The sequence below is a fragment of the Carya illinoinensis genome, chromosome 4 (assembly GCF_018687715.1).
Source record: "Carya illinoinensis cultivar Pawnee chromosome 4, C.illinoinensisPawnee_v1, whole genome shotgun sequence".
Classification (NCBI taxonomy): domain Eukaryota; kingdom Viridiplantae; phylum Streptophyta; class Magnoliopsida; order Fagales; family Juglandaceae; genus Carya; species Carya illinoinensis.
The window spans coordinates 27,659,074-27,686,624 of NC_056755.1; the positions used below are offsets into that span (position 1 = coordinate 27,659,074).

The 27,551-nt window shown below is 36.7% G+C and overlaps 1 protein-coding gene and 1 pseudogene across 1 annotated transcript; one reads left to right on the plus strand and one right to left on the minus strand.

The window, feature by feature from the left end:
• Positions 1 to 8,868: 8,868 nt before the first annotated feature.
• On the plus strand, positions 8,869 to 8,987 carry LOC122308645 (annotated as a pseudogene).
• Positions 8,988 to 20,622: 11,635 nt separating this feature from the next.
• LOC122307689 (receptor-like protein kinase FERONIA) lies at positions 20,623 to 23,684 on the minus strand. The gene has a single exon (XM_043120724.1). It carries the CDS (start codon positions 23,579 to 23,581, stop codon positions 20,864 to 20,866), a length of 2,718 nt encoding a protein of 905 aa, XP_042976658.1. The 5' UTR covers positions 23,582 to 23,684; the 3' UTR covers positions 20,623 to 20,863.
• Between the last annotated feature and the right edge of the window lie 3,867 nt (positions 23,685 to 27,551).

The window sequence follows — 27,551 nt, forward strand, 5'->3', positions numbered from 1 at the left end:
CAAGATGCCCAATCTGAATTTGCAAATGCCTTAATACTTAGTGAGTTATTAGCTAGAAATAATAGACCATGACCAAAAGTATTCTTAACATATTGCAAAATCTGATATGCTACTGCTAGTGAGGATGTCTAGGTTGATCCATTTACTAAGTCTTTGAATTGAGTAAGACAAGTTTGGCCTTGTAAGAGTAAGGTATAAAAGCCTGCCAATGAGCCTAAAAAATACTGTTGGATTTGGTAACAAGTCTTCGTCATCCTTGCTGAGTTTCAGATTTTTCTCCACAGAAAAGATGCTAGTTTAGAAGCCAAAAAACTAACATCTTGTAAAATCTCAAGGGCATGTTTCCTCTTACATAAAGATATGCCATGTGAGGATCTAGCTACTTCCAAACCAAGGAAGTACTTGAGTTGACCAAGATTTTTAGCTTGAACTTAGCATCAAGCAAGCATTTCAAAGAGTCCACAAATTGTAAATCATTACTAGCTATGAAGATGCCATCGACATAAACAAGGAGGACAATGAAGGAGGGACCTTTAGACTTAGTGAAAAGAGAATAATCAGCTAGTGATAGTACAAAACTCAAATCAAGGGGAGTCTTAGAAAACTTAGAAACCCACAACCATAAGGCCCATTTTAGACCATAAAAAAACTTATTCAGTTTGTGTACTTTGGACCCAACCCCCTTTAATATGAAAACTATGAGCTAATTTTATCGACACTTTTTCCAATAGGTCTCCATGTAAAAACACATTGCTCACATCAAGTTGAATGAGATGCCAATTCTAGACAGAAGCAATAGCTAGCAAAGTTATAACATTAGTCATTTTTGCAACAAGTGAAAAAGTTCAGAATAATCCGAACCTTCTTTTTGGGTATAACCCTTTGTAACCAATCTTGCTTTATATCATTCAATAGAACCATCAGCATGATCCTTTATTTTATAGACCTATTTAGATCCTATGGGCTGTTAACCAAGAGGCAAAGAGACAACAGTCCATGTATTATTTAGTTCCAGAGCTATAATCTCGACAACTATAGCATCTCTCCAATGAGAGTGCTTGACTAGTTGATGATAGAAATCAGGTTCAATATTAGTAATAATGGCTAGAGAAAATGACTTATAAGGAGAAGACAAATGATGATAAGAAAGAAAATTAAGGATAACATACTTACTGCCTGAAGGAAAGCAATGAGAGATAGAACTTGTTGGAGAAACTGATTTAGAGTGTGCAAAGAGGAGTTGCAATAAAAATGTTGCAGGTAACCAGGAGCTCCTTGGTTTTGGTTGATCTTCTTGGGGGTAAGGGTGAGGAAGCTTCAGGTTCAAAAATAGAGATAGGAGAAGAGGTATGATTAGAAGGAGAAGAGACATTAGGTGATTGTAATGTTGAAGGCACAATAAATGATTCAAGTGTTGAATATTGAATAGAACATGAAAGAGAAACTTCTAAAGAGGGAGACAAATCAGATTGATGAAAGAATAAATTAGGAGATTTGAAAGGAAAAACATGTTTATGAAAGATAACATGTCTTGACACAAAACACTCTTTTGTCATCAAAGAGTTTGTAACCCTTGATACCAAAAGGGAATATACAAGTATGAGATCTAGGATCGAATTTAGTGCGAGATTTTTGTAAGCTAGGAGCAAAACACAAGCAAACAAAGGTTCTCATGTGTTTCATATGAAGAAAAAGTATGAAATGGTATCTCAAAAGAAGATTTATTTTGTAAGAAAGAATTAGGCAACCTATTAAGTAAGTAGGTAGTTATTAAGAGAGCACCACCCCAAAACTTAAGAGGCATGTGAGACTGAAACAATAAGGCACAAGCAATATTAAGAATATGTTGATATTTTCGCTCTACAATAGAGTTTTGCTGTGGAGTTTCAACACAATTATGTTGATGAATTATTCCTTTGGAGTTAAGAAATGATGTGATAAAAAATTATGTACCATGATCAGTGCGATTTTTTTTAATTGAGTTTTAGCCATCTTAAAATACTTCTGAATGATGACTAGAACTTTATATTTATACTAGAAAAGATACATCCAAGTTGCCCGAGAACAATCATAAACAATTGTTAAAAACAAAACTAATAACCTTCAACAGTGGGAATGGAAAAAGGTCCCCAAACATCACAATGAATGAGATCAAAAGGCAAGGTAGAAAAGTGATTATTATTAGGAAAGGATAACTTTTTCTGTTTGGCTAATGGACAAACAGTACATGGATTATTAGACATAACCAAATCAGGTACAAATTTATTTAAGAAAAACATTCTTGAAATAGAACGATGACCTATTAGATTATGCCAAAGATCAAATGAGGAACTTTTGCAAGTAAAACAAGCAGATGATAATAAGGCATTACTGAAACTAGAGACTTTATTATGAGAAAACAATGGCAATAGAGGATAAAGAGAAGAGCCTGTTTGATGTAGAATGTAGAGTCTTTATTGTCTACCCACTCTAATTAGTTTCGAGGTGGTCAGGTCCTAAATAAGGCTTAAGTCAGAAGAAAATCGAAAACAACAAGTGAGTGATTTGGTAAACTTGCTGATGAAAATTAATTTGAATGTAAATGAGTGTACATAGAGAACGTCATGAAGAACAAGATGCTCAGAAAGATGAATTGTGCCAATGTGTGACAAAAATAGATTGGCCATTAGGAAGTCTGATAGAAATGTCTACAATAGAAGTAATAGATGTGAAAAAATCAATCGAAGGAAACATATGATCAGCTGTCCCCATATTGAAAATCCAGTTTGAACAATGAGGATCAAAGGAATTATGCTTAGTAGAGGAAAAAATGGAGTGATGAAATGAAAAAATACAAGATAATGAATGGAGAATGGAGATATATTGTTGATATTGAGCCCCAATTAGAGAGAATGAAGCATAGCCAAAAGTTGTTGATATTGAGCCTTAGTTAGAGAGAATGGAGATGCAGTTGAGGAAGAGTTATCACTGAGGACAACTTGATTAGCCATGGATTGTAGCTGTGGCTTTGGCTTGTATCCCAGTGGAAATTCATGAAACTTATAGCATTTCTTAACCACATGACTAGTAATTCTATAATGTTTACATACTGATCAATCCTTCTTGGAGAAGGATTTGACAGATCTTGGATTATCAGTCTTAGTAACAGAGAGATGAACATCAGCAGAAGGAAGAGGAGTAACAGAAATTTCTCTTTTCTCTTCTTGAAGAATAAGGAAAAAAACCTTGTTTAGTGGCGGTAAGGGCTCCATCAACAAAATCTGAGCCCTAGCCAAGGAAAAGGACTAATTTAGTCCTATAAAGAACTATAAAATATGTTCATGTTAACAAGTTAACAATACCACACGAACATACAAGATTAGGCTTGTAATTGACTAACTCATCTCAAAGGACTTTCTAGCGATTGAAATAAGGACTCACCAAAAGTTGACCTTGAGAAAGAATGGAGATCGATTTCTACAATTGGAAAATCCTAGGACCATTCATTTGAGAGAATCGTTCCTTCAGATCGGTCCATGTCTCAAAGGCAATGCTAACATATAATACACTAGCAGAAATTTTAGGAGAAACGGAATTAAAATCCAAGAAATCACCAGGTTGTTGCAGCGTAGCCATGGAGAAAAGAGATGATCAGTTGAATCCACTGGTTTGAGAATCAAACCATCCACAAACCTTAATTTGTTCTTTGCCGAGAGTGCCATGGTCATGGATAGGGACCACATGTGATAGTTGTCTCCAATTGATAGTTGCATGATGAGAACAACGCCAGGATTATCACCAAGATGAAGGAATAAAGGACTTCCTAGATCTTGAGGGAGAGTATTCAGCGCCATGGAAGAGTAAAGTAGAAAGTGACTAATATCATAACAGAACAAAGAAACCTAGAAGCTTATTGTATTTCCCAGAATCACAAAATTACCAATAGTAAAAATGTATCTTTGACAATGAATTACAAGTATTAATACTAAAGACCAATATATCACCCTAAGATACAAGCAAACCTAAAATATATCTTAATATGTATAACTGACACTTGTAAAAAATACAATTTACAACTTGATACCTATCACTTGAGTGCTCTAAGCTGCTAGCATTGATAGTTTTTCTCAACAACAAAAAGTCATGTGCCATTAGCAACATGAACACAAAGCTGATTCCAGATCAGGTGCAACAGCAGGATCAGTCTGTCCTTTGTGTTTCTACTCTAGATATAGCAGTTGTAAATTGGTAGATTCTTAATTCAAATGTTCTAGTTGCATGACCTTCCACTTAAGCATAACCATATAAATTGTCATGTCATTTTGTTTGCATCTATGGTACTGAAAACTTCAAGAAAAATTGACAATTTGCAATCTTGAGAGCAAGAATAGTGGTTAGCATATGAATGTATTTTAGCTATGTGAAGAAGTATTAACATTGTAAAACAGGATTTGGGTTCTGCTAGGATCATGGATTCATATTGATGATCTTAACAAGTGTGTGACATAAATATTTAAATAGTGACTTGGGCTATTGATTTAAGAGATATTTGGCTCAATATGTTTTTGATAAGTGTATATTGTATGTACTGTTATGGCCTTCTATTGAATTTAAATAGATTTTGCAAATATATTATTTTGTTGATGATTAAAGACTATCATTTGTGTATTTTGTATAGTTTGTTGTTCAACGGGGCATGCCATATTGGGCCTACAAGATTAAGCACGATTACTAGATGGTATGGATAAATGGGCATCTTCAAAAGTTCTAGGAAGTCAACAAACATAATATAGAAAAAAAACAAAAAGAGATGCTTCCAACAAAACCCAAACTCAACCAATTAACACTTTGCCAATTTTGATTCAAAAGAAGCCTGGCAAATATTTAGCTTTAGGATCTAAGCCAATATTAGAAGCGAAAAGAAAATTGGTACTTCCAGTAGGCTAGGTTCTTCTTAGAATAGTGCATTACTTTTCACAATACCAAACAATATATCAGTTTTATTTTTGTTACATGAACAACAACAATTAATGTCTGTTAATCATACTCTCTAAATGATCCAATTCCATATTTGCTTTAATTTGTTTAATGCAATGAAAACTTTAGTAGCCACATGATATCAAGAAATTAACTTCTTGTATGTTAGATAATTCTATAGGAATTAAGGCATGATCAAACACAAGTTCCACTGATATAAACATTCCTTCTAAAAAGGTACACATCTTTTAAAACACCTACTTAGGTAAAAATTGATCACTCCTTGTCTGTCTCATGCAGCTTACAGTCATATATAGCATTCTTCCTTAATTGGGGGGTTGAAAGGCTGCAACAACAAATCATACAAGTGATTAGCTCAAACAATCGAAACTATTTTCATGCAAAGTTATTAATGTTGATGCAGGAGTCATATCTAGTGCTACACTTATAGCAAAATTAGTGGCATTCCAAGGATCAACAAGGTGGGAAAAGAGGTTGTCAATGGGGCCTTTGCTAGTGTAAATTATGTGTTGGAATCACACACCCATCACAGCCAACATTGCCAACCTCCCATTCTTGATGACTTTTGTCCTTAACTCCTTGATCTTCTTAGGAGAACCAGTTTCCCACCCAAGTGGGTCAAACCAAAGTCCTCTAGGATGGCCAACATTTGTCCCTGTGAGCTAGCTTGTTGTTTGGGAAGATGGGGTTTGTGTTTATAAACCCTGGCGTGATGATGACTAACCAGCAGGTTGTGAGTATGAAGGTAAGTAAACAGGCATGCTAGTTTGATCCACTTATACAGTCTCTGAGTTTTAAAGACTGAAATCTTTTATTAAGGAAGGATAATGTACTGACCAAGAATGTTCATAAGGACTAGTAGTCCCAAAGAACTATTAGAGGAACTTAGGAGCATATTTAGGCCCCGTTTGGATAGTTTTTCATTTCATTTTATCTCATCATTACAATTTTCTAAAATTTCCATACAAAATATGATATACAATTTAACTTTTTCAAATTCCAAAATAATAATAATATAAAAAATAATATTTTAATGATATTTTATTCAACTTTCATCTCAACTCATTATCCGAATGGCACATTAGTATAATTAGATGATACCCTTGTCTTAGTTAGAAATTTTTGGCCAAATAACTTAAAATTTTGAGGTGATATGGCACCAAATGGATCAATGAGCATGTGACACGTGGCATGCATGTGCGTTAGGTCACCATTTTGGAAACCAAGTGTTTACCACCCAAGCTACATGTTAGAGGACCCCACACAAAATATACCTAGAGGTCAGTCAACTTATGCAAGCCACTTTCTTTTAACTATTTTGACAGCACACCACCTTTTTGCTATCTACCATACACACAAACAACTTGGAGAGAGAGAGAGAGAGAGAGAGAGAGAGAGATTGAGTGAGATCTCCAACTAGTAGCCCCTTAGGTTCACATTTTCATCTTCCTTAAGGGCTTCCTTCTTGCTTTCTCTCATCTCACTCACTCAATAACTCAAACACCACTATAGTTAGTGAACCCACTTGAGAGAAAATCAAAGCTAGAGTTGGAGAACTCTTTTTTGCATCAAACCTTGCACTTGTAAGTGAGATTGTTCTCTTTCTCATTTTGGTTTTGGCATAAAAAATGGTTAGTAATTTTCATAATGAATTCTTTGAGAAATTTGTTGGAAGTCTATCCTTGAAAATGTTGGTCTCGAGTAGTTCATTTGTGAGTTTGTTGTGTAACTTGTGTTTCCTAACTTGTAAGTGATGAGTTTACTAGAAAATGATAGATGCAGGTTCTGTTTTAATGTTATAACATATTTATGTTGATGGTTTTGCAAATAGGTATCGATCACATGGGTATCAATTAAAACGTAGAGTCATAGGGGACTCAAAAGTGACTTGGCGAAGGGGAATAATGATTATAAGAATTGTTAGCAATAACCGTGTTGAGTGCAATCATACTAACACTAATGCAACGGATCCAATCATTACTCCATAGTTATGCGTGTTTGGGCGAGAGTAGTACTAGCATGGGTGAACTCCTATAAATTTCTCATGCTGCATCTCTCATTTTTATTTTCACATATTTGCCAATAAAATTTAAAAATATGATACCTAGGATGGGGAGTTTAGAAAAATTGAGATGACTCCATCATGTATTAGTGGGTATCGATAAGAACTCTGGATTGAATGGGGATCGAAAGCCACGTGATGAAGGGGAACAAAGATTATAAGAATTCTTTGGATGAACACTGATAGATGTGATCATAGCTACACTAGTGCACTTCATCCCATCAGAACTCCACAGTTAAGTATTCTTGGGCATGAATAGTAACATGATGGGTGACGTCTGAGAAGTCCTTTTATTACACCCTGTTTATTTTTAAAGATATGCAAATGAATTTTTTTATTTTTTTTAAAACAACAATTTAGGAGGAGACCTCTAGAAAAATTGCATTGACACAGTCACATAGAGATGGGTATCGATTAGGACGTTGAATCACAGGGGGATTGGAAGCAACACGACAAAGGCCGGGAACATAGATTATACAAATTTTCTAGAACAACCCTGATGGATGCGATCATACCAAGACTAATGCACTGACTACTGACATAATTCCACAGTTAAGCATGCTTGGGTGAGAGTAGTTTTACGATAGGTGACCTCTTTGGAAGTTCTTGTATTGCACCCCTCATTTTTGTTTATATAAGTTTGATAGTGAAATTTAAAAAAAAAAAAACGACTTGGAAGCGAAATTTCGGAACAAATGCCCCAACCCCATCTTGCATTGCTCTCCTCATTTTGATTTTTCCAAGGTTGTGAGTGGAATTTAAAAAACATGACTTAGGAGGGGAATCTTTAAAAAATTGCATTGGCCCCATCCTGAAGCGATGGATATTGATTAGAATGTTGAGTCACAGAGGGGATCAAAAGTGATGCGATGAAGGGGAATGTGGATGATAAGAATTGTTTGCAAGAACCATGATGTGTGCCATCATACCAGCACCAATGCACCTGATCCCATCAAAACTCCACAATTAAGCATGCTTAGGTGAGAAAAGTACTAAGATAGGTAACCTACTAGGAAGTCCTTGTGTTGCACTCTTTGTTTTTATTTTCAGAGGTTTGACAGTGAAATTTAAGAAAAGAGACATAGGAGGTGAAGTTTGACCCCATCACATATCGATAGGTATTGGTTAGAACTTCGAATTACAAGAGTAGCAAAAGGGACACAATGAAGGGGAATGAGGATTATGGATTATAAAAACTGTAACCTTAATAGGTACGAACATACCAACACTAATGCATCAGATCTGGTTAGAAGTTCGCAGTTGAGCATGCTAGGGTGAGAGTAGTAGTAGGATGGGTGACCTCCTACAAAGTCCAAATGCTGAACCTCTCATTTTTATTTTTACAGGTTTGTAAGTGAAAGTTTAAAAAAAGGACAACCTAGGAGGGGAGTTTTAGAACAATCACAACGTTGATTCCATTGCATAACGATAGGTATCAAACAGAAAGCCGAATCCTAGTGGGATCGAAAGTGACACAATAAAGGAGAATGACAATTCTAAGAAATGTCCGCAACAACCCTTACATGTGCAAACCTACTAGCACTATTGCGTCAAATCTCATATAAACCTCACAATTAAAAGTGCTTGGGTGAGAGTATTACTAGGATTGGTGGCCTCTTAGGAAGTTCTCATGAGGCACACCTCGTTTTTATTATCACAGGTTTGCAAGTGAAATTTAATAGAATGATCCCCTAGGCAGGGAAGTTTAGAAAAATCACACTAACCCCATTGATTATCAACGGGCATCATCAGAATTCTAAATCACAGGGGGATTGGAAGCGACACGATGAAGGGAAAAAAGAAAAAGAATTTTCTACAACAACCTTGACGGGTGTGATCATACCAGCACTAATGTCCCAGATCCCATAAGAACTTTACAGTTAAGCATGCTAGGGTGAGAGTAGTACAATGATTGGTGACCTCCTCGGAAGTCCTCGTGTTGCACCCCTTTTTTGTTGTTGTTGTTCTTACAAGATTGTGGTGAGATTTAAAAAAAAACAATGATTTAGGACTAGAATCTTAGAAAAATTGCACCGACCCCATCACATAGCTATGGGTATTCATAAGAACATCGAATCACTAGAAGATTAGACATTTCTTTTTAATCCTTCAATGTTAGCTTTTCATATCGTTGTGAAACAAAATTTACCAAGCATTGAATTTCTCACCCACACTAATAGGAAATGTGAGCTAGGTTTAGATTGTTGTGAGATAGGTTAGTTTTACCCTAATGATAATAGTGTTTCAATAGTAATTTAGCCTAGTATGAGAGGAATTGTTGATTCGCACAATTTCTCATTGTGCTGGGTTGGAAAGGCAGTGGCACGAAACTACTGTGCACTAAATTATGACTGAACGCTTGTAAGTTAGAACCTGGGTTAGAAGCGACGAGTATTACCAACGCCCAATTGTTGACATGTAGTAGGGGCCTTATGGCCCCCTTAGGCACCTGTCGTTGGTAAAGCCCTCGTGGTGGATGAGTTGTGCGAGTCCCCTTGAAGTACAATTCTCATTAACCATCAGGTAGAATCCTTTAGAGATGAATTAAATATGGGGTGAGGTATTGTAAGCAGTTGGCTTGCCACGATCCACTAAGATTCAGCCCTGTGTCACTTCGGTTCATCCCTCCTCCTCAAACTACATCACTTTCCACAGTTTCCTAAGTGAGGTTAGTAGTAGGCACTTGTCCAAAATCACTGCATGGCATGTTGCTTGGCCATGAACCCGGTTGCGTACACACATGTGCCTTAGTTTGGCGCATCAACCTTAGCCCATTCAACCAGCATGGATGCATGTGAGAGCCTTGGTTTGGCACATCAACCTTGGTCCACCCTATCAACCTGCATGCACTCAGTGCCCCTGGGGATGAATGTCATACGTACACGTAATAACTAATGGAAGCTTAGCCTAGTACCCATCGTCATGCGCCCACCCCAAGCCTCTCTCTCCTTGTTTCTCTATTTCTTCCATTTCTCAATCCCCATCACCACCAGCCACTGCTAAGCCTACTGTTGTGAGATCCAGCCATTGCCACCCAGGGACCGGTCACCTACACAAGCAGCAACTACCACTAGAAAAATCAAAACCACCGCAAACAACATCCCAGACCAATGTCTAGCTTTGCACGTCCATCATCTGCACTAGCCACAACAACTCCTTCTTAAGTCGAGCACCACTCATTGGAAGTCCAACAGCATAGCCTACATCTTAGCCACCATGAAGAAATTCACCCAATCGGCATCCTCTTCAACTGTAGCACAGCACCTTCTTAGCATGGTCCAAGCCATTGTAACCTAGCCACCAACCGAAATGAAGCATCTTTCTCCACCATGAATTTTTCTAAACCATCCAGGTTTTTGTTGCTGGTTTATCCTCAGGCATAAACCATTGTGAAGCCTAGCCCCACCATCGCTTTCCCTGTGAACCACCTCACTAGTTGTGCCATCCACCTCTTTAAGCCAAACTTAGAGTAACTCAGCTATGAATGGAGGAATGGATGTATGTATTGACTAAGATTGAGTTGTGTAACTTGGTCCAAGTTATGCATCGGAAGTGGTGGTTTGGTAGGAAGAGAATGATGTAGGTGATACCTTTAAATTGAAGAAAAGAGACTCACTTTAAAATATAATTCCATTAAGTTGGATGAAAGAAGTTGAAAGGTGACTTCAAGTAGGTCAAAAGGTATAGCATTAAAATTAAGAAGAGGTTGATAAAGAAATATATATGGAGGAGGGATTGGTTAATAGAACTAGCCTAAGTGATGGAAGTTTAAGTCAATGGTAGTTTTATGAAAGTTTTAAGTTTAAGTTTCATATGCACTTGAAAAGAAAATCTGGTAAAGTTATGAATGCATGTAGGTTATTATCAAACATGCATATGAATGGACTGTATGAAATGAGAATAACATGGAGTCCCGGTAAGTATTATGTTCACACTCTTCTAAAGCTTTCTAAAAGATATGAAAATGAAAATGGAATGTTTCTCTTTATAAAATGAAATGAAATTATTTTATAAGAATTTTTTTTTTATGCAAGGAAAGATAATGAATTGTTTTCTTAGAAAGAATATGATGTTTTATGAATCTATGGTCAGGTGTTAATGTTCAAAGTATATATATGTATGTAATGACCTCCTTTGACAACCCCTCTTTATATGCACCTCAAGAATAGTTGTATGCATGTGTAATGGATGTTATATATAGTACTTATTGACTTTACATTCCATAGAATGAAATGATGATGTTTTATGCTTTATTTTATGAACATGTTTAATGAAATGATATGTGGCGAGTAGTATTGGAATTCTTTATGTCCAAACATCTTCCCAAGTTCTTTACGGCCTCATACTTGGTGTTAATACCAAAGGTGGAGTCGCCTACAGGTTTTGATAAGTTCCGTCCCATTAGTCTTTGTTCTGTTTTTTATAAAATTTGCTCCAAAATTATTATAACTCTACTAACAGGCCTATTGCCTGTCTGATTTCATCGAAGCAAGGAGCCTTTATTCCTGGAATGAGTATCTTTGAGAATATTAGTCTCACCCAGGAAATGGTTCATTCTATTAATAAAAGAATTCATGGGGGCAATATCATGTTGAAAGTGGATATGGCGAAAACATATGATCGTGTGGATTGGGCTTTTCTGATTAAGGTCTTGCAAAAATTTGGTTTTTCTTCTCAATTTTGTGAGTTGGTGCATTTATGTATTTCTAGCCCTTGGTATTCAGTTATGATAAATGGTATGGTTAAGTGTTTCTTTCTGGGTGGCCGAGGTCTTCATCGAGGTGATCCTCTGTCACCTTATTTGTTCATTATTCAGCAAGAGGTACTATCTTGGTTGATCCATGGCAGCGTGCAAGAGAATAAATTGGGCCTTTTCTCTCAAGCTCGAGGTACGCCTATTGTCTCTCATTTGATGTATGCTAATTATGTAATGATTTTTTCTAATGGAAGCCAAAGGTCGTTCGAGTTATTCAACAAATTCTAAGTCGATATGAGAGGTGGTCGGGACAAACTACCAATATACAAAAATTGGCATTATATTGCTCTGACAAAATTCCCACTAGGTGAAAGCAGCAACTGTTACATAGTACTGGGTTCATGGAGGGGACTTTTCCTTTCAAATACTTGGGTGTGTCGATAATTTTGGGGAGACTTAATGTAACAGCCCACTAGAAATTCAATGGTAAAATTTCTATTGGTTTTAGGAATCTCTTGAGGACCCCATAAGTTTTCACAAATCTATTAATCGTATAAGTTTTAGTCTAACTATATAGTTAGTGTTATTACTCAATATGGTATCAGAAAAGTATTATTGATTATTGGATATAGTTAGAAAAGTTTTAATTGGACACATGGAAAGATCTTAGCCACCTCACTCTTCCAAGTCTACTCTCCACCTTTGGAAAATATCTTAAGCTGATTTTGTGGATATTATTAGATAAAAATATCTTGAGTTGATTTTTGTAGATATTATTGGATAGAAATATCTTAAACTGATTTTTATATATATTATTGGGTAGGAGAGACCTACACTCAACTCTCACTCCAGCTCATCTTCTTCTATATCTCGTCCATAAGTATCTCCAGCTACTTCCCATGAAATTATCTTCATTTACACTTTCCATTGAAAGAATATCAAACACTCTCTCTCGGACAGCTTTTAGGTATTCTTTTGCACACCCATTTCGAAGATTTTGTAAGTGTTTTATCATAAAGTCTCCTTCATATAAGTTGTTTCTTTTTTAGTCTAGTTTATGTGGATAGCTTATTTGTTCTATTTGAAGATCATTTGGTTGGTAAAATATTATTTAAACTCTACAAAGATCATTCTGGGAGATAAACTAGAGAATATGTTATATTTTGGAGTTTTTGACCAAGTTAATGGATACATCTTGGTCCGAAATTTTTATAGAGTATTGTTAACATGTGTATATGATTATTGGTTGAGGATATGTTGCATGATTAAAGGTTGTGATGAAATATTTTCTTAGATTTAGAAACTTAGAAACTGGAAGAGGAAAAACAGTTTCTGTTTTGACAAAGTTTAACTCTTTGGTAATCTAAACCTATTCCAATGGCTTTGATAATTTTATTGGAGGATCCTAAGCCTCTTATATACATGTTATAATATTATTTTGAAGATATTTGCTATTAGTTTCAAATATATGAAATTGTATGCAAAGAAATATTCGGATAGACCAAAGTGTGGATGTTATTGGCTCAATTTATGTTTTGGTTAATGTTTAACAATGTGATCTTGAATTAGAAGCTTATATATGTTTTAGGACATCTTTTTAAACCATGTGATGGTTTGGTTTGAAGATCACATCTTTATAAATCATAGATCAAAAGGTTAATCAAAACAAGTTAGAAATAAAAATCAATGGAAATAGCATATGGGAATTTCAGCCCTATGGAGTTTTAATAGTTGTGATTAGTTTTAAATTTTTTTAAATTAATATTTGAGTTGAGGATAAAATTTACATGAATTTTGGTGACTTTTGGAGTTAGTATGCAAAATCCTTAAGTTATGGGTAAAACAGTCATTTTCCTACATGTAGTGGGTAAAATGGAAATTTTACTCTTTAAGTTATTATTTTCCATATTTCAAAATTATTAGTGATTTAGTACTAACTTTTAGAATCACTAATTACAGTTCTTCGTGATCGCGCTTGAGGTTTTATAAGAAACGCGGAGATTGAGGTAAGTTAGATTTTAACTTACTAGCAGTCTACTGTGTATGCGTGCTAAGTAAAGGAACTATAGTGTATGTATGTGTGTTATCATATATATCATGTCATGCCAAGTTATCATGTAATTGCCTGTTATACAGAATTTATTCTGTCATCAGTTTTTATCTGTTATATAATATATTCTGTCATATATTGATGTATATTACATGTACGTCCTGCTAAGTACGCTATCTATTACATGTATGTCAAGTCATGTAATATTCACTATTACAATTATATCATGTTAAATATGTTGTCTATTATATCTTATGCCATGTTACAAAATGTTTCTATCTTAAGTTTGTCATGTCTTTTAAGTTATGTTCAAGTCACATTATGTTACGACAGAGTTTTAGTCCTTTCATATTTCAGTCACATTTCATCTTGAGTTACATTCAGTTTCATGGGGTCCACAACAATTGTGGCACACGAAGTATGGGATCACAACAATTATGACGCATACACTATGTGAGACACAACAATTGTGACACGTAGAATACATGAGACCATAACAACTGTGGAGTATGTATTTAACTGCATTGTGACGCATAGAGTACATGAGGCCACAACAATTGTAGAGTATGTATTTGACTGCATTGTGACGTGTAGAATACATGGGGCCACAACAACTGTGGAGTATGTATTTAACTGCATTGTGACGCGTAGAATACATGGGGCCACAACAACTGTGGAGTATGTTTTTAATTGCATTGTGACGCGTAGAATACATGGGGTCACAACAACTGTGGAGTATGTATTTAACTGCATTGTGACGTGTAGAATACATGAGGCCACAACAACTGTGGAGTATGTATTTATACGTAGAATACATGGGGCCACAATAACTGTGGAGTATGTATTTAACTGCATTGTGACATGTAGAATATATGGGGCCACAACAACTGTGGAGTATGTATTTACACGTAAAATACATGGGGCGACAATAACTATGGAGTATGTATTTAACTGCATTGTGACACGTAGAATACATGGGGCTACAACACCTGTGGAGTATGTATTTTTCATGTTAAGTCAAGTTTTAGAACAAGTTCATGTTAAGTCAAGTTTCAGATCAAGTTCATGTCAAGTCAAGTTCAGTTCACGTTTCAATTTACGTTATGTCAGTTATGCTATATTATACGCTAAGTTATGCTTTAATTACTTATGAATTTGATTATGCATTCATGCTTTTACTGTCATTCATGCATCATTAACCTTTGTGAAAGTTTTTTGTTAACTTACTGAGATTTGTAATCAAATCTCACTGTGGTAGTCCCAACTATCATTCCTCCCGAATGGTAGATCTTGTTACAAGACCTGAAGGAGAATCGGGAACTGACCAACTAGATACAGCTGACTGAGCGACGGTACGACGTCAATATTAATATAGTAGTTAACGTAAATTACTACTTGTACAATGGAGTTGCATCTCCAGTACTTTTTGGATCATAACCATTTTGGACCAGTGTTGTGATCTTAGTTATTCAATGGGTCTTTATATATGAAGTATATTTTAAGCATTTGAGATATTTCAATTTGGTGCATAGTATTGCTAAAGAAAAAAAAAATTATCCGCTACGAATATTGCATAATGTTAGATGCATATTAGGAACATTGCATCTTATATGTCATGAACGGGGGCAGGTAACCTTGTGTTGCATGACTCGACGCTTCAAATATCCATCTGATCACAAACGGAATTTAGGGGCGTCACACTTAAGCAGGTCCATCTCGAAGACATGGTGAATAAAGTGAGGAAAAAAAATTAGTGGCTGGAAGATGAGGCTATTATCTACTGGGGGAAAACTCATTCTGTTGCGGCATGTTATATCTAGTATGCCGATTCATCTTTGCTATTTTACAGGTACCTCAAGCTACCATCTCCAAGATTCACAGGTTGATGAGCTCGTTCTTTTAGGGAGAATCCGATGGGAGAGATAGAAAGAAATGGGTGGCATGGAAACATATTTGCAAACCCGTGGAGGAAGGGGGGCTTGGGTTGCAAGCCCTTTAGGACATTCAGAAAGCCTTAGATATGCGTTTTTCTTAGAACCTTATATAAGGTAATTCTTTATGGACTAATTTTTTTTAAAAGCAAAATATGTGGAATCGAAGCCTTGGTTTCTACTACAGACCTCTAAAGGGTCCAGATTTTCAAGAATGGGTGCTAACTGTATTTCGTTGTTGTTGAATAATTCTAAATGAAGAATTAGAGAAGGTGATATTTTATTTTGGTATAACAAATGAAGGGATAATGGTCCTCTAATTAATGAGATGCCTCTAGTGGGCTCATCCCTGCTAAAAGTTAAAGATTGTAGATTGTCGGATAGTTGGGATATGGATCTTTTGGAGATATTAGTAGGGCAGGATAAAGTGGATGGGATTTTAATCGCCTTATCAAGGCCTAATTCTGGAAAGGATGTTCTTGTTTAGACTCCCATGGAGACAGGTATGTTCTCTACCATATCTGCTTGGAATTGTATTCGTATCAGAGGTTCATCCCTTGATTGGCATGCTTGGATTTGGCATAAGATGCTTCCTTTAAAATTTTCTATCCATTTTTCGAGGGCTTGGCATATGGTCTTGAGTGTGTATGAGAGATTGCTCTATATTGGTATTCCCCTTGTTTCCAAATGTAACTGTTGTACTGTAGGTCATCTTGAAGATATTAACCATGTGCTCTTTGAGGGGGATTTTCCTCGAAAAGTATGGTCATTTTTTAGCACTCTTTTTGGTATTCCTCTTGGAGGATTTTGGAAACAGAATTTTGGGACTTGGTTTCGGTGTGCAAATTCATCTTCATAAGTGGGTTTTATTGTTGGCATCATGCCCATCATTGCTACTTGGCACCTATGGAGAAGAAGATGTCTTGCATGATGAAAACCAATAGCATGTAAGAGCTCCTGACGCCAAACATAGTTTATTGGATTTGAAAAATGCAAAGAAGACTTTCCAACACTAATCTTTTGACCTAACCAACTTTCATAAAGATCTAAAGTTTTCATAATATTCGGAAGGGATTTAGGACTCCCATTTGTAAAGATAATAATGTCATCCGTATAGAGTAAATGTGAGATGAGTAGAACTACTCTCGGATGAGAAAATGGCTCAATTTTTCCTTCATCAAAACTCTGTTTAAACAACCTTGATAAAACCTACTCAACCAAAATAAATAAAAGAGGAGATAATGGATCACCTTGCAGAAGACCCCTCCCACCTTTGAAAAAACCTTTAGTGACACAATTCATAACTACAGAAAACCAAGGCGAAGAAATACAATTCCGAATCAAATCACAGACTTTCAGAGACAACCAATTCCGCCACATGCAATAAAAAATCTCATTCCACATTATCATATGCTTTGTCCATATCCACCTTCAAAAAGACATTACCATTTCACCTCTTAGAATTAATTGAATGAACAATTTCCTAAATCAAGTTGATATTGTCAAAAATACTTCTTTTTGGAAGAAAAGCTCCTTGCTCAGGCAAAATCAGTCTAGAGAAAATAGGAGTAAGTCTTTGAACAAGTATCTTTGAACAAACTTTATAAATAACCAAGCACAAACTGATCGGACGAAGCTTATCAAAGCTCGTCTGGTTATCAACTTTTGGAATAAGCACCAAAGATGACGCCAAATAAAACTGAGGAAATGACTTTCCTCTAAAAAAATCACTAATAGCATCCACCTTAACAATATCCCAACAAGATCGGAAAAAACCCGCTCCAAATCTGTCCGGAAAAAACTTGCACCAAGGTGGTTAGCTTCAAGTGAAGCTAGTAGCCTACCATCTGAAAGCTTCATAGTAGCAATTTTCTTTGACTTGACTGATTTCATGGCACGGAAAAAATTTGCAAAAGCTTCCCCTTGATTTACTCAATTGACTTTTGCCATTTGTCTTTGCTAAATTTGTTCCCTACACACCCACATATCAAGCTTGACTTTAGACATTAACAAATAAAGTTTTGTGTCATCTGAAAATGCCACCTAAAGATCATGCTCTAGACCTTCGATTCATTGTTTCAAGGATCGAATATGAATATCCGTTTTTCCAAAGACATTTTTGTTCCATTATCTAAAAGAAATTTTTATACACGTTAATTTCCTTGCAAGCCGAAAAATATTTTAAATGAACATTAGGCCAATATAGCAATGCATGCAATGTCAAAAAAGCACGATCTAATCTTGCCCAGCTTCTTGCTTGTCCCTCGTGCCCATTACACTATGAAAACCAACTGCCAAAAAAACAAAAATCCACAAAGCCACATTTATCAATACAATTATTAAATTCTTGCATAGCAATCAAAGATCTAGGCCGACCACCATGTTATTCAGATTCATTTTGAATAATGTTCAAATAACCCATAATAATCCGCTTCTCTTGATGCAAATTCAAGCTAATCAATTCCCCCCATAATATTCTACAATCCACCTGAGTACATTGTGCATATACAAAGGCAAGAAAAATTTCCATCCCATTCAGCATCACACAAGCCGAAATCTGTTGATTACCAATAAAAACTACTCCCATCGTCCATCCCTATCCCATAGGAGCCACAATTTTCTACCCTGCACTTCATTCAGAATAGCATGAACAAATCCCAAGCCATTACTAAACATCATCAAATGTTGTTGTGAGTGAAAAGGCTCCGCTATAGCAAGTATACAAGGCTTAAATCTTTTTACCAATTCTCAATCTTTTTTTTTTTTTTGGAGGTGTCCAAATGTCTCAAATTCCAATACAACACAGATTGTATCACACATTCATTCAGTTGGCCTTGCTAGGAGCCTTGGCAAAACTTCTCAATGTAACACCAACATCCTTCTCCTTCTTTTTTTCTTCTTTTTATCATTCTTCAAATCATAAATTTTTTCCTTGTTAATGTTATCAACATGCTCTACCATCTCCCCATCCGAAAATGGGCCAACATCAAGAGACAGAAACAACCATGCTTCATGGTTTTGGTTTAACGCACTGCTGGGCATCCCAACATCTTTTCTCGTCTCTGAACCTACAACATTGGAGACAGCATGATTTTCCCTTATAAGATCTATAGGAGACTTGGGGATGGAAACATCCATCATGATCTGACCAGACTCAATATGCTTCTCAGGAATTGTGTGACCTACATTAGACCCAACCGTATCTTTAACATTCACCACATCATCAAAAACAAATTCCACATTTTCTTTAACCTCATTATCAACAGAATCAACAACATTATCGGTATTCAACGGCACCTACTGTACTTTTTCTCCCAATTGGCCCTCAACATTTTCCTTCCCACGAGAATTTTCAATCACCAGAGGCATATCACCACCTTGCTGCCCCTTCTTGCCATCTCCCTCAGTATTTTTCACCCATACTTTTTCGGGTCTCCCACCATCCTTCAAATCCTCTTGCAATTTTTTCTTGACCCCCTTACAACTTTTACTATTATGGCCTTGCACCAAACAACATTAACAATAGGTTGGGAGAGTTTCAAACTCAACCTCTTGAAACCAACTATTTGGATTTTGAGGAAGTCCAATCTAGAAACCTAGAATTGGCTTTGTGGTCACATCCATTTCAACACACACCCGTTCACCGTCAATTCTTGTTGCACACTTAGTGCTATTATCACGACGTAAAAACTTACCCAACGGACTTAGTATATTTCAAAGAAATGCCTCATGATAATAATTTGGTAGAAAACCAAGTAAAAAGATCCAAATAGGAACAAGAGAAGGTTTTTTCTCCTCACAAAAATCAGTCGTTCAAACTCTATAATGTACCCCATCAATATCATAAGAATCATGAGCAAAAGCTTTAAAAAATTATCTTCATTAGCAAACTGAACAAAAATATTACATGGCCTTCGCATCGAAGAAACCACAAGTTGCTGAACAAGGCCCCAGCAATTGAGAATGAAGGATCGGATTACATATAACCATGGATGCTGGTGCAAAAAATTCGATACTAGGGAAAATTTGAAAGGTTGAGCGGAAAGAGCTATTTCCTTTTTAGAGAACACAACGCAAATATCACCATCAAAAAGTTTTGGTGCACGCAAAGGCACTACCACCTCCAAAAGTAGTTGTGGTTTTTGTGCTACCAGATGGCAAACGAACAGTCCACCATGACGAACCGGCACCAAAGACCGACCCTGGGTGATGGCGGCAGCCATGCAAACCCTAGGGCCTCACACACAAAAATACGAAAAACTCAAAATCGCCAAAATTGCCAAATCAAGAGCTCTGAAAATCATGCTTGCTTGATCCCCAATATGTTATTATGTCTTAATTTAATTTAAAAGATAAATTTTAAAATTTAAATATTATAAATTAAATATTATTATTTAAGTTATATGAATTGTGTACTTTATACACCAAGTTTTTTATAGTACATCCATTAAAAAAGCAACACTCTGTACATCCACTGTGTCCCTTGGGCCATTGCTCCAGTTGTATTAACTACTCTATCGATTACCATTCTTTATTAAAGAATTCTACTTATCATTCTCTACACTATATATCAATATGTGATTTATCATTTTTATCATTCTGACTTATATTTAAAAATACATACTGATGTGTAAATATGTATGTTTAAATATAATGATAAAAATAACAAATCGCATATTAGTGTATGATATGAGATAACAAGTAATATTTCTCTTTTTTTTTTTTTCAAAAAATAGAAAAGAAAAGAGTAAATTTGTTTTATTTTTTTAATTTTCAAAGAAGTGGACAATACCAATTTTGTTGAAAATTGGTACGTTCCTTCCGATTGGGTTTAATGGTAATAAAATCATTATGCTTACGGAAGAAAACAAATACAGATCGAGAACCCCATAACACAGATTGAATATATGCAGAAGAACTGTAGATTATCTTACGCATATGCATTTTTTGTTCTTTGAAAGCAACAAAAACCACTGGAATACATTAAATACACTTGAGCATCAATACCATTATTCATACAAGCAAAAATCTCGACAATTTAATCCCTTGCAACTAATTTTATCACATATGCATTACCACTGTCATCCTGTCTCTAAACATATAAAACAAAGCAATAGTTTACTGATCAATATAGCAAATACCTTCTTTTACCGTCCTTGAGGATTCATTATCTCAGAAAACACAGCTCCAGTGGACACCAGTCTATCTGATTCCTTATTGGTACTGCTAAAACTTTGATCTGCACTACTTGTCATCGTCACCTCGCTACTGCTGTATATACTTGACACTTGTCCACCGCTACTACTGAACATGTTATTACTGTCATCACTCTTGGATTGAGGCAAGAGAGCCTTCTCAGCACCATTCATCTCCAATTCAACCACATGATCATCATGCTTGCCAACTTTTTCAATACTCTCTTGCAATTGCAATGCAAACTCAAGGCCCCACACCACATCATTCATCGATGGACGTTCGACTCCACTGTCATGCAAACAACTCACAGCAACCTCACCGAATTTATTCAAACACGCGGTCGCAATTTGACCCTTCAAAGTTGGATCAACAATCTGATCAAACTTTCCATGGCGAGAGCTTTGCCGGGCCCACTCTGCAAGGCTCACTTGTTTCTTCTCAGCAGTTTTCAGTATTGGTGGCCTTGCAGACAACACTTCACACAGGACAACTCCGAATGAATACACGTCGGATTTCTCCGTCAATTGTTGTCGCCTGTAATACTCGGGATCTAGATACCCAAAGCTTCCCTTGACGACAGTGCTAACATGGGCCTTAGACACGCCGGTGGGTCCCGTTTTGGACAACCCGAAATCAGACACCTTGGGTACCCATTCCTCATCTAGTAAGATATTTGTGGTTTTCACGTCACGATGAATGATCGTTTGTTTCGCACCTGTATGTAGGTAGCTCAAACCTCGTGCTGCACCGATGCAAATCTGAAGACGATGCTTCCATGAGAGAGGAGGATTATTAGACTTGTAGAGATGGTCACGTAGGGTTCCGCGGGCCATATAATCGTAGACCAGAATCATCTCTATACCATCGTTACAATATCCAATCAAAGAAACAAGATGCAGATGGCGGAGTTGTGAGAGCAGCTCAATCTCGGTCTCGAACTCGAGTACTCCCTGTTGAGAACCTGGGACCAAACGCTTGATCGCCACTGGGTGGTCCCCACCGTCTATATAGCCTTTGTAAACGTTACCAAACCCCCCAACACCAATAATGAAAGTGTCCTCGAAGTTGTTGGTGGCTGCCTTAATCTCCGCCAATGAAAAGTATCGACTCAGCGCAGATGGTAGAGACGACTTGCGGGTCTTTGTTGACTTGGTCGTAGTGAACGAAAATGGAGCCCACCACGAGGTCCCATCACTGGAGCCAGAGTCCTTGACTCTCTTCCCCCTCCGGAGAATCAAGAAGCCGAGAATTGAGAGAAGAATAAATCCGGCGACTCCACCAGCGGCGGCAGCAAATATTGTTGTTCGATTCCTTTTCGAGCCTTTTGCCTGTGCTGGTGGAGCAATTATTGGAGGGTTCGGTGGAAGTGGATCGGGGTTGGGTGCTGCAAGATTGCCGTTGTCGCTTACTTTAAAGATTTCGACGCCGTTCAAGATTGCATCCTGGTATGCAGTCCGCCACCTTTGCGGTTCCGCTCCTATTGCGACATAGAGATTCACTTTCTTCTCGGTTCCTTGACGCATCGAAACGGCGTAGTCTCTATACACGGGCACACCATTTCCACCACTCCACAAAATCACGTCGGCTGCTTCTTCGGCGGTTTGATTTGCTATAAAAATATGGAATCTTCTGTCTGATGCGTCAATAATTTCGGGTTGAAACTCGCAGAAATGCAGCCTAATGAGGTAATCAAACCCAGAATCTACGGGGAATTGCCAGGTGAGATTGTAGCTCAGGTTGATAGTCGAGTTAGTCCCCAGGGTTCTGGCAGTGCGATAGACAGCTTCTGGTGCGGTGTACTGGGGTATGGCGATAAAATTCAGTTTGATGGTATCGTTGAACGGTAAGAATAACATTCTATGTTCTTTTAAGTAACTGAAGTCGTCTTGCCATTCCCGGAACATTCCGGTGTCATTAGCGGATGAGATGGTTTGCCCTCCAACGTTTAATCTGTATACCATCTCGAGAGAAGTGCTGTTCTCGATGCGGTAGTAGTTCTGCTGGCCGATATATTCAAACCCTTGACCGTCAATAGGAGTGTAATAGAGATTAGTAGGCATCGACAAGATTTCGATTCCGTTGATAAAAGCATAGGAGTTAGAAACGTTCGGAGATGGAGTGAAGGTTATGTTCAACCTCTGATCTTCTTCGATATTGACACAATATTCTCTGGATATGGCACCTTTAGAATCGGCATCGGCATCTGCGTTAAGTGAAGCGTTGAAGTTGCTAAGAAGGGTAAAAACACCAACTTTGACAGAGAAGAGGGCATTAGAGCGGTCGAAGTTGGAGTAGGAAGCGGGGTAAAAGTATAGTCGAACGAATTTTTGGCCCGCAGTGACGGGGAATACGTAGGTGAACGGGGCTAGAGATAGCCGTGCATCGGTAAAAGGCACTTGGGCGACATTCGGCGCTTGTTTAAGCGTGCTGGTAAGAGATGACTGGCTTTGTGATTGTGAGTGAATGAGAAATTTTGAATTCACGTCTCCAATCCAGATCCGAGTATCTGATGCAGTTGAATTTCCAGAGGAGCCACAGTTGAGGAGAATTTGGTCGACCGGTGTGTAAGGATACGGAGAGTTAGCGGCGACGGTGGTGGTCATGTGGTGCAGCAAGATGACGACAAGGCAGAGAGGGGCAAAACATGGTAGGAGTGGGCGGGTCCTCATTGTAGCAGTGAGAAGACACAGAGGAGGTATTTTGGTAGAGTCTGCTCTATAAAACACAAATCGAGCGAGGAAGACGGTGAGATGTTGCCCGGTGGCTGTGGGTCTTTGTGCAGTGGAAAAGTCTTTGGTAGTTGTCAAAATGTTTTTTAATAAAATGCAAATTAATTTTTTAATAAAAAATTACGTAAAATTTACATGTTTTAAAATTATATGTAACATTGTTCAAATAAAAAATATAAAAATGAAGACTGTTGTTAATAACTTAATATGATTATTTCATTTAATTAATGTTATATGATATTGTTAACTTGTACCGTTCATAATTTTTTGATTTATTATGAAGTATACAATAATCAATCTTTTACAATAAGATCTTATATAATAATAATATTTAATTATTAAGATTAACTACGTAGCTCACCCTGTTACTCCGTCGACCGTAGTTGCAACGGTAAGGGCCTAATCTTTTCGAGCTAGTGCTAAATGTAAGCAAATTGCAGTGCTCGACCGCAACAATAAAAAAAATACTTCATCCTTCACTTTCAGCATCCCTGTAAAAGCCCGTGAATTTCTGTCTGCCCCAAAACATTTCATTTTCTTTTGATATTTTATTCATTAACTTATCTCTTTATCTTCATATGACTGAATTTGACCCAGTCAATTTATGTACAATGAGCAGCATGCTTATAATTAATTAGCATTATCTGCCTGCCTGCCATCTCCAAAGTTGAGTCCAGTTGTAAATGTTCCTTTCATGCCATATTTCATTGAATTTTAGCGTCACCTACTTCTTTGCCTATGAGAGCGCCAACTAAACAGCATTGGATTTATATAAATTCCAAATAAAGAAGGGAAAATGTTACTCTTATCGCTTGTGGTTACTGCTTGAAGTTATCATGGTGATTTATTTATTATTTTTCTTTAATGATTAAGTAAATATTTTTTTAATAATATTGTAAATTTTTTATTTTTTAAAAAATATGTAAATGTGTTAAAAAATACATATAAAAAATTTTTAAAAAAAAATCCCAGAACAACTTGTGAAAACTCCCAATTGCGGGAGTAGCATAAATAAGTTCTGCGTAGATTTTTGTCAAAAAAGGTAGATTCTATTTGGAAAAAATATAAAAATAAGAGTATTTTTCTTACTCAAACGCTATAAATTATATTTTTAAAAAAAATTCTCTAATGTATGATAAATAGATGATGAATAAAAAAATTTAATTAATTTTTATATATATATATATGACATATAGTGTATGAGAATTATTAATAGAATTTTTTAAAATTAATTATTATCTTTTAGTGTGATTATTTTTTTATAAATAATTTACGCGACACTTACATGATAAGAGGCTTGTGTCAACATTACCCTCCAACTTTTTGTTTTGTTTTTTGAGCGCTACTATGGTGCCTCCATCGTACTCAGTGGTCTTTTTTTTTTCTTTTCTTTTTTCTTTTTTCATATTTTTTAATTACTTTTTTAATTATTAAGTAAAAAAAATATATTAATAATTTTAAAATGATTTCCTTAATCATTATCTAAAAAATTTAACAGTACACATGATACAGCACAACAATATTTTTTTTTTTTTCTAGATTCAGCATTGGCTGCAGTCCCTTTCTTCCTCCTTACGCGTATATTTTTCTATATTAAACTGCGTTTAGTAATAAATAAAAATAGAATACTCAAGTAAGTCAACCTAACGTAGTGGGTCTGGTGTCACAATCACAAATCAATGCTACCCCACCAGAGATATTTGTGTAATTGCTTGAAAATAATTGTGGCAGACCCTTTCTTTTTTTTTAGCAATTAAATCGGAGCAGAGTTTGGTCCCACAATCATCTCACTCTTTGTTGTACCCCTCTCAACTACTTGATTGATGGGGTTTACCCAAACAGATACGCTTTGGTAGTTTTTAACTATGTCTGAAGAATATCTCTCGACTTGAGGTATGTTAATCAAATTTTAAAATATATACAAAATAAGGGTATTCGTGTGACTATGTTACAAGTTATTTTACTACCAACTCATGTGATAGTTTCATTTCATAAGAAGTATTAAATTTTTTTTATTATATTTTACATAACTACCCTCTATTTTAGAACAAAGTTATATAAATATATATATATATATTTATATATATATGTATATATTTGTATGTATCATATATGGTTACATGCAATTGCATTTAGGGAAATTATTATCAAAACCTTTAATGCAAATCGCAAGAATGTCCATTGAGATAGCAAATGAATTTCTAATTGAAGGGCGGTTAAAAAATTCTTCTCTCTCTTTTCCGTTAGTGGAAAGAGAGGAGAAGTGGGTCGTACTGGCCCCAAGGAGGAATATTCTAACAGAAAGGTGGCTTGTACGGTGTGGAGTTAGGCGGTGAGGGGAGGTTTTTTTGTCAGTTAGTGGCAGAAGGGGGCGGAGCTGGGTGTTTTGGTGTGAGTTTTCGTCAAGAGAAGGCTCAGGGAAGTGCAGATAGACTAGAGGCTGGAGGTGACGAGGAATAATTTGGAGGCAGAATGGGAGAAGCTTACGCTTACAGAGGAAGAAAAGATTAATGTTGATCTGGATAATGATACTCCTGAGGAACTGAAGAGTAAAGGAGAAAGGAGTTTAGTTGGTAGGATATGGCTTCAGAGGAGAATAAGTTCCAGAGTAGTTGAAGCTACGATGGCAAAGGTTTGGATTCTCAGCAGAGTTGCAAAGTTTGTAGAGGTAGGTAAGAATACTTTTGTTATCACCTTTGCAAATCATGCAGACAAACAGAAAGTCTGGAGAGGCAAACCATGGCTGTTTGATAATCAGGTGATGGTGCTTAAAGAGTATGATGGATTGAATCTACCGATGAAAATGTGCTTTGATCATGAGGTGCTATGGGTGCATATTTACAATCTGCCCCTAGCTATGATGACACAAAAGAAGGGAGAGCAGGTGGGGAATACGGTGGGAAAGGTAAGAGATGTCGATGTTCAAGGTGATGAGAGTGGTTGGGGGAGTTACTTGAGGGTCAAAATCGAACTAGATTTAACAAGACCATTGGTGAGGGGCAGAATAGTTTCTGTCCAAGGAAAAAGCCTGTGGATATCATTCAGGTATGAGAAGCTACCTTTCCTTTGTTTCTCTTGTGGTAGAATCCTTCATGGAACTAATGGTTGTCCAGGAAAGATAGATATGAGTGAAGGGGGTAGTGAGACTAAGGAGCAATTTGGGGCCTGGTTAAGAGTAAGTTCAGTTGGGAAAAAATGGAGAGGTCCAGAAGCAAAGGGAGAAGTCAGAAGAGAAGGTTCTTGGAGAAGAGATGGAGGAGAAGAAGTAGAATCTAGTCATGAAGGAGGAAAGGCACTTCTGAGAGATATAGAAACAAGAGAGCAAAAGGAGAGTCAAGAGACAGTGGGGAGTGAAAAAAAAGTGAGTGGAGGGGAAGAAGAACTTATAGTAAGGGGAGGGATGGAGTTTGGCTTAAAAGAAGTTGATGTACGGGTAGATGAGGAAGAAGGGGTGGAGGGGGAGGAGATTAGTGCTCCTAATGAAGAGTTAGAAGTTGAAGGGGAGGGAGAGGTACTTAAGGATTTGGTCAAGGGAAGGAAAACATGGAAAAGAAGGGCTCGATTTATGGGAAACAAGAGTAGTTTGCCATCACCATCAGGGCCTCTAAAAAGGTCAGTGGAAGGAGGGCAAGTTGGGTTAAAAGAAGTGAAGAATTTAAAGAAACAAAGGAGACAATTAGAAGTGAAGGAACCTGTTGCACAGGTAGAATTGGCAGTGGCTGTTAAGCAGCCCCGCCAAGTATTATGAAACTACTAAGTTGGAACTGTCGAGGGCTTGGCAACCCTCAGACAGTTCAAGACCTCTGCTCCTTAGTAGAGGAAAAGCTGCCAAGTGTGGTTTTTGTAATGGAAACTAAGGTACAGACAAGCAGATTGGAATGAATCAGAAAAAGGATGAGAATGGAAGGGT

Excerpts from the sequence above, each read along its gene's own strand:
- LOC122307689 (XM_043120724.1), bottom strand. The coding sequence starts at position 23,581 with ATGAGGACCCGCCCACTCCTACCATGTTTTGCCCCTCTCTGCCTTGTC.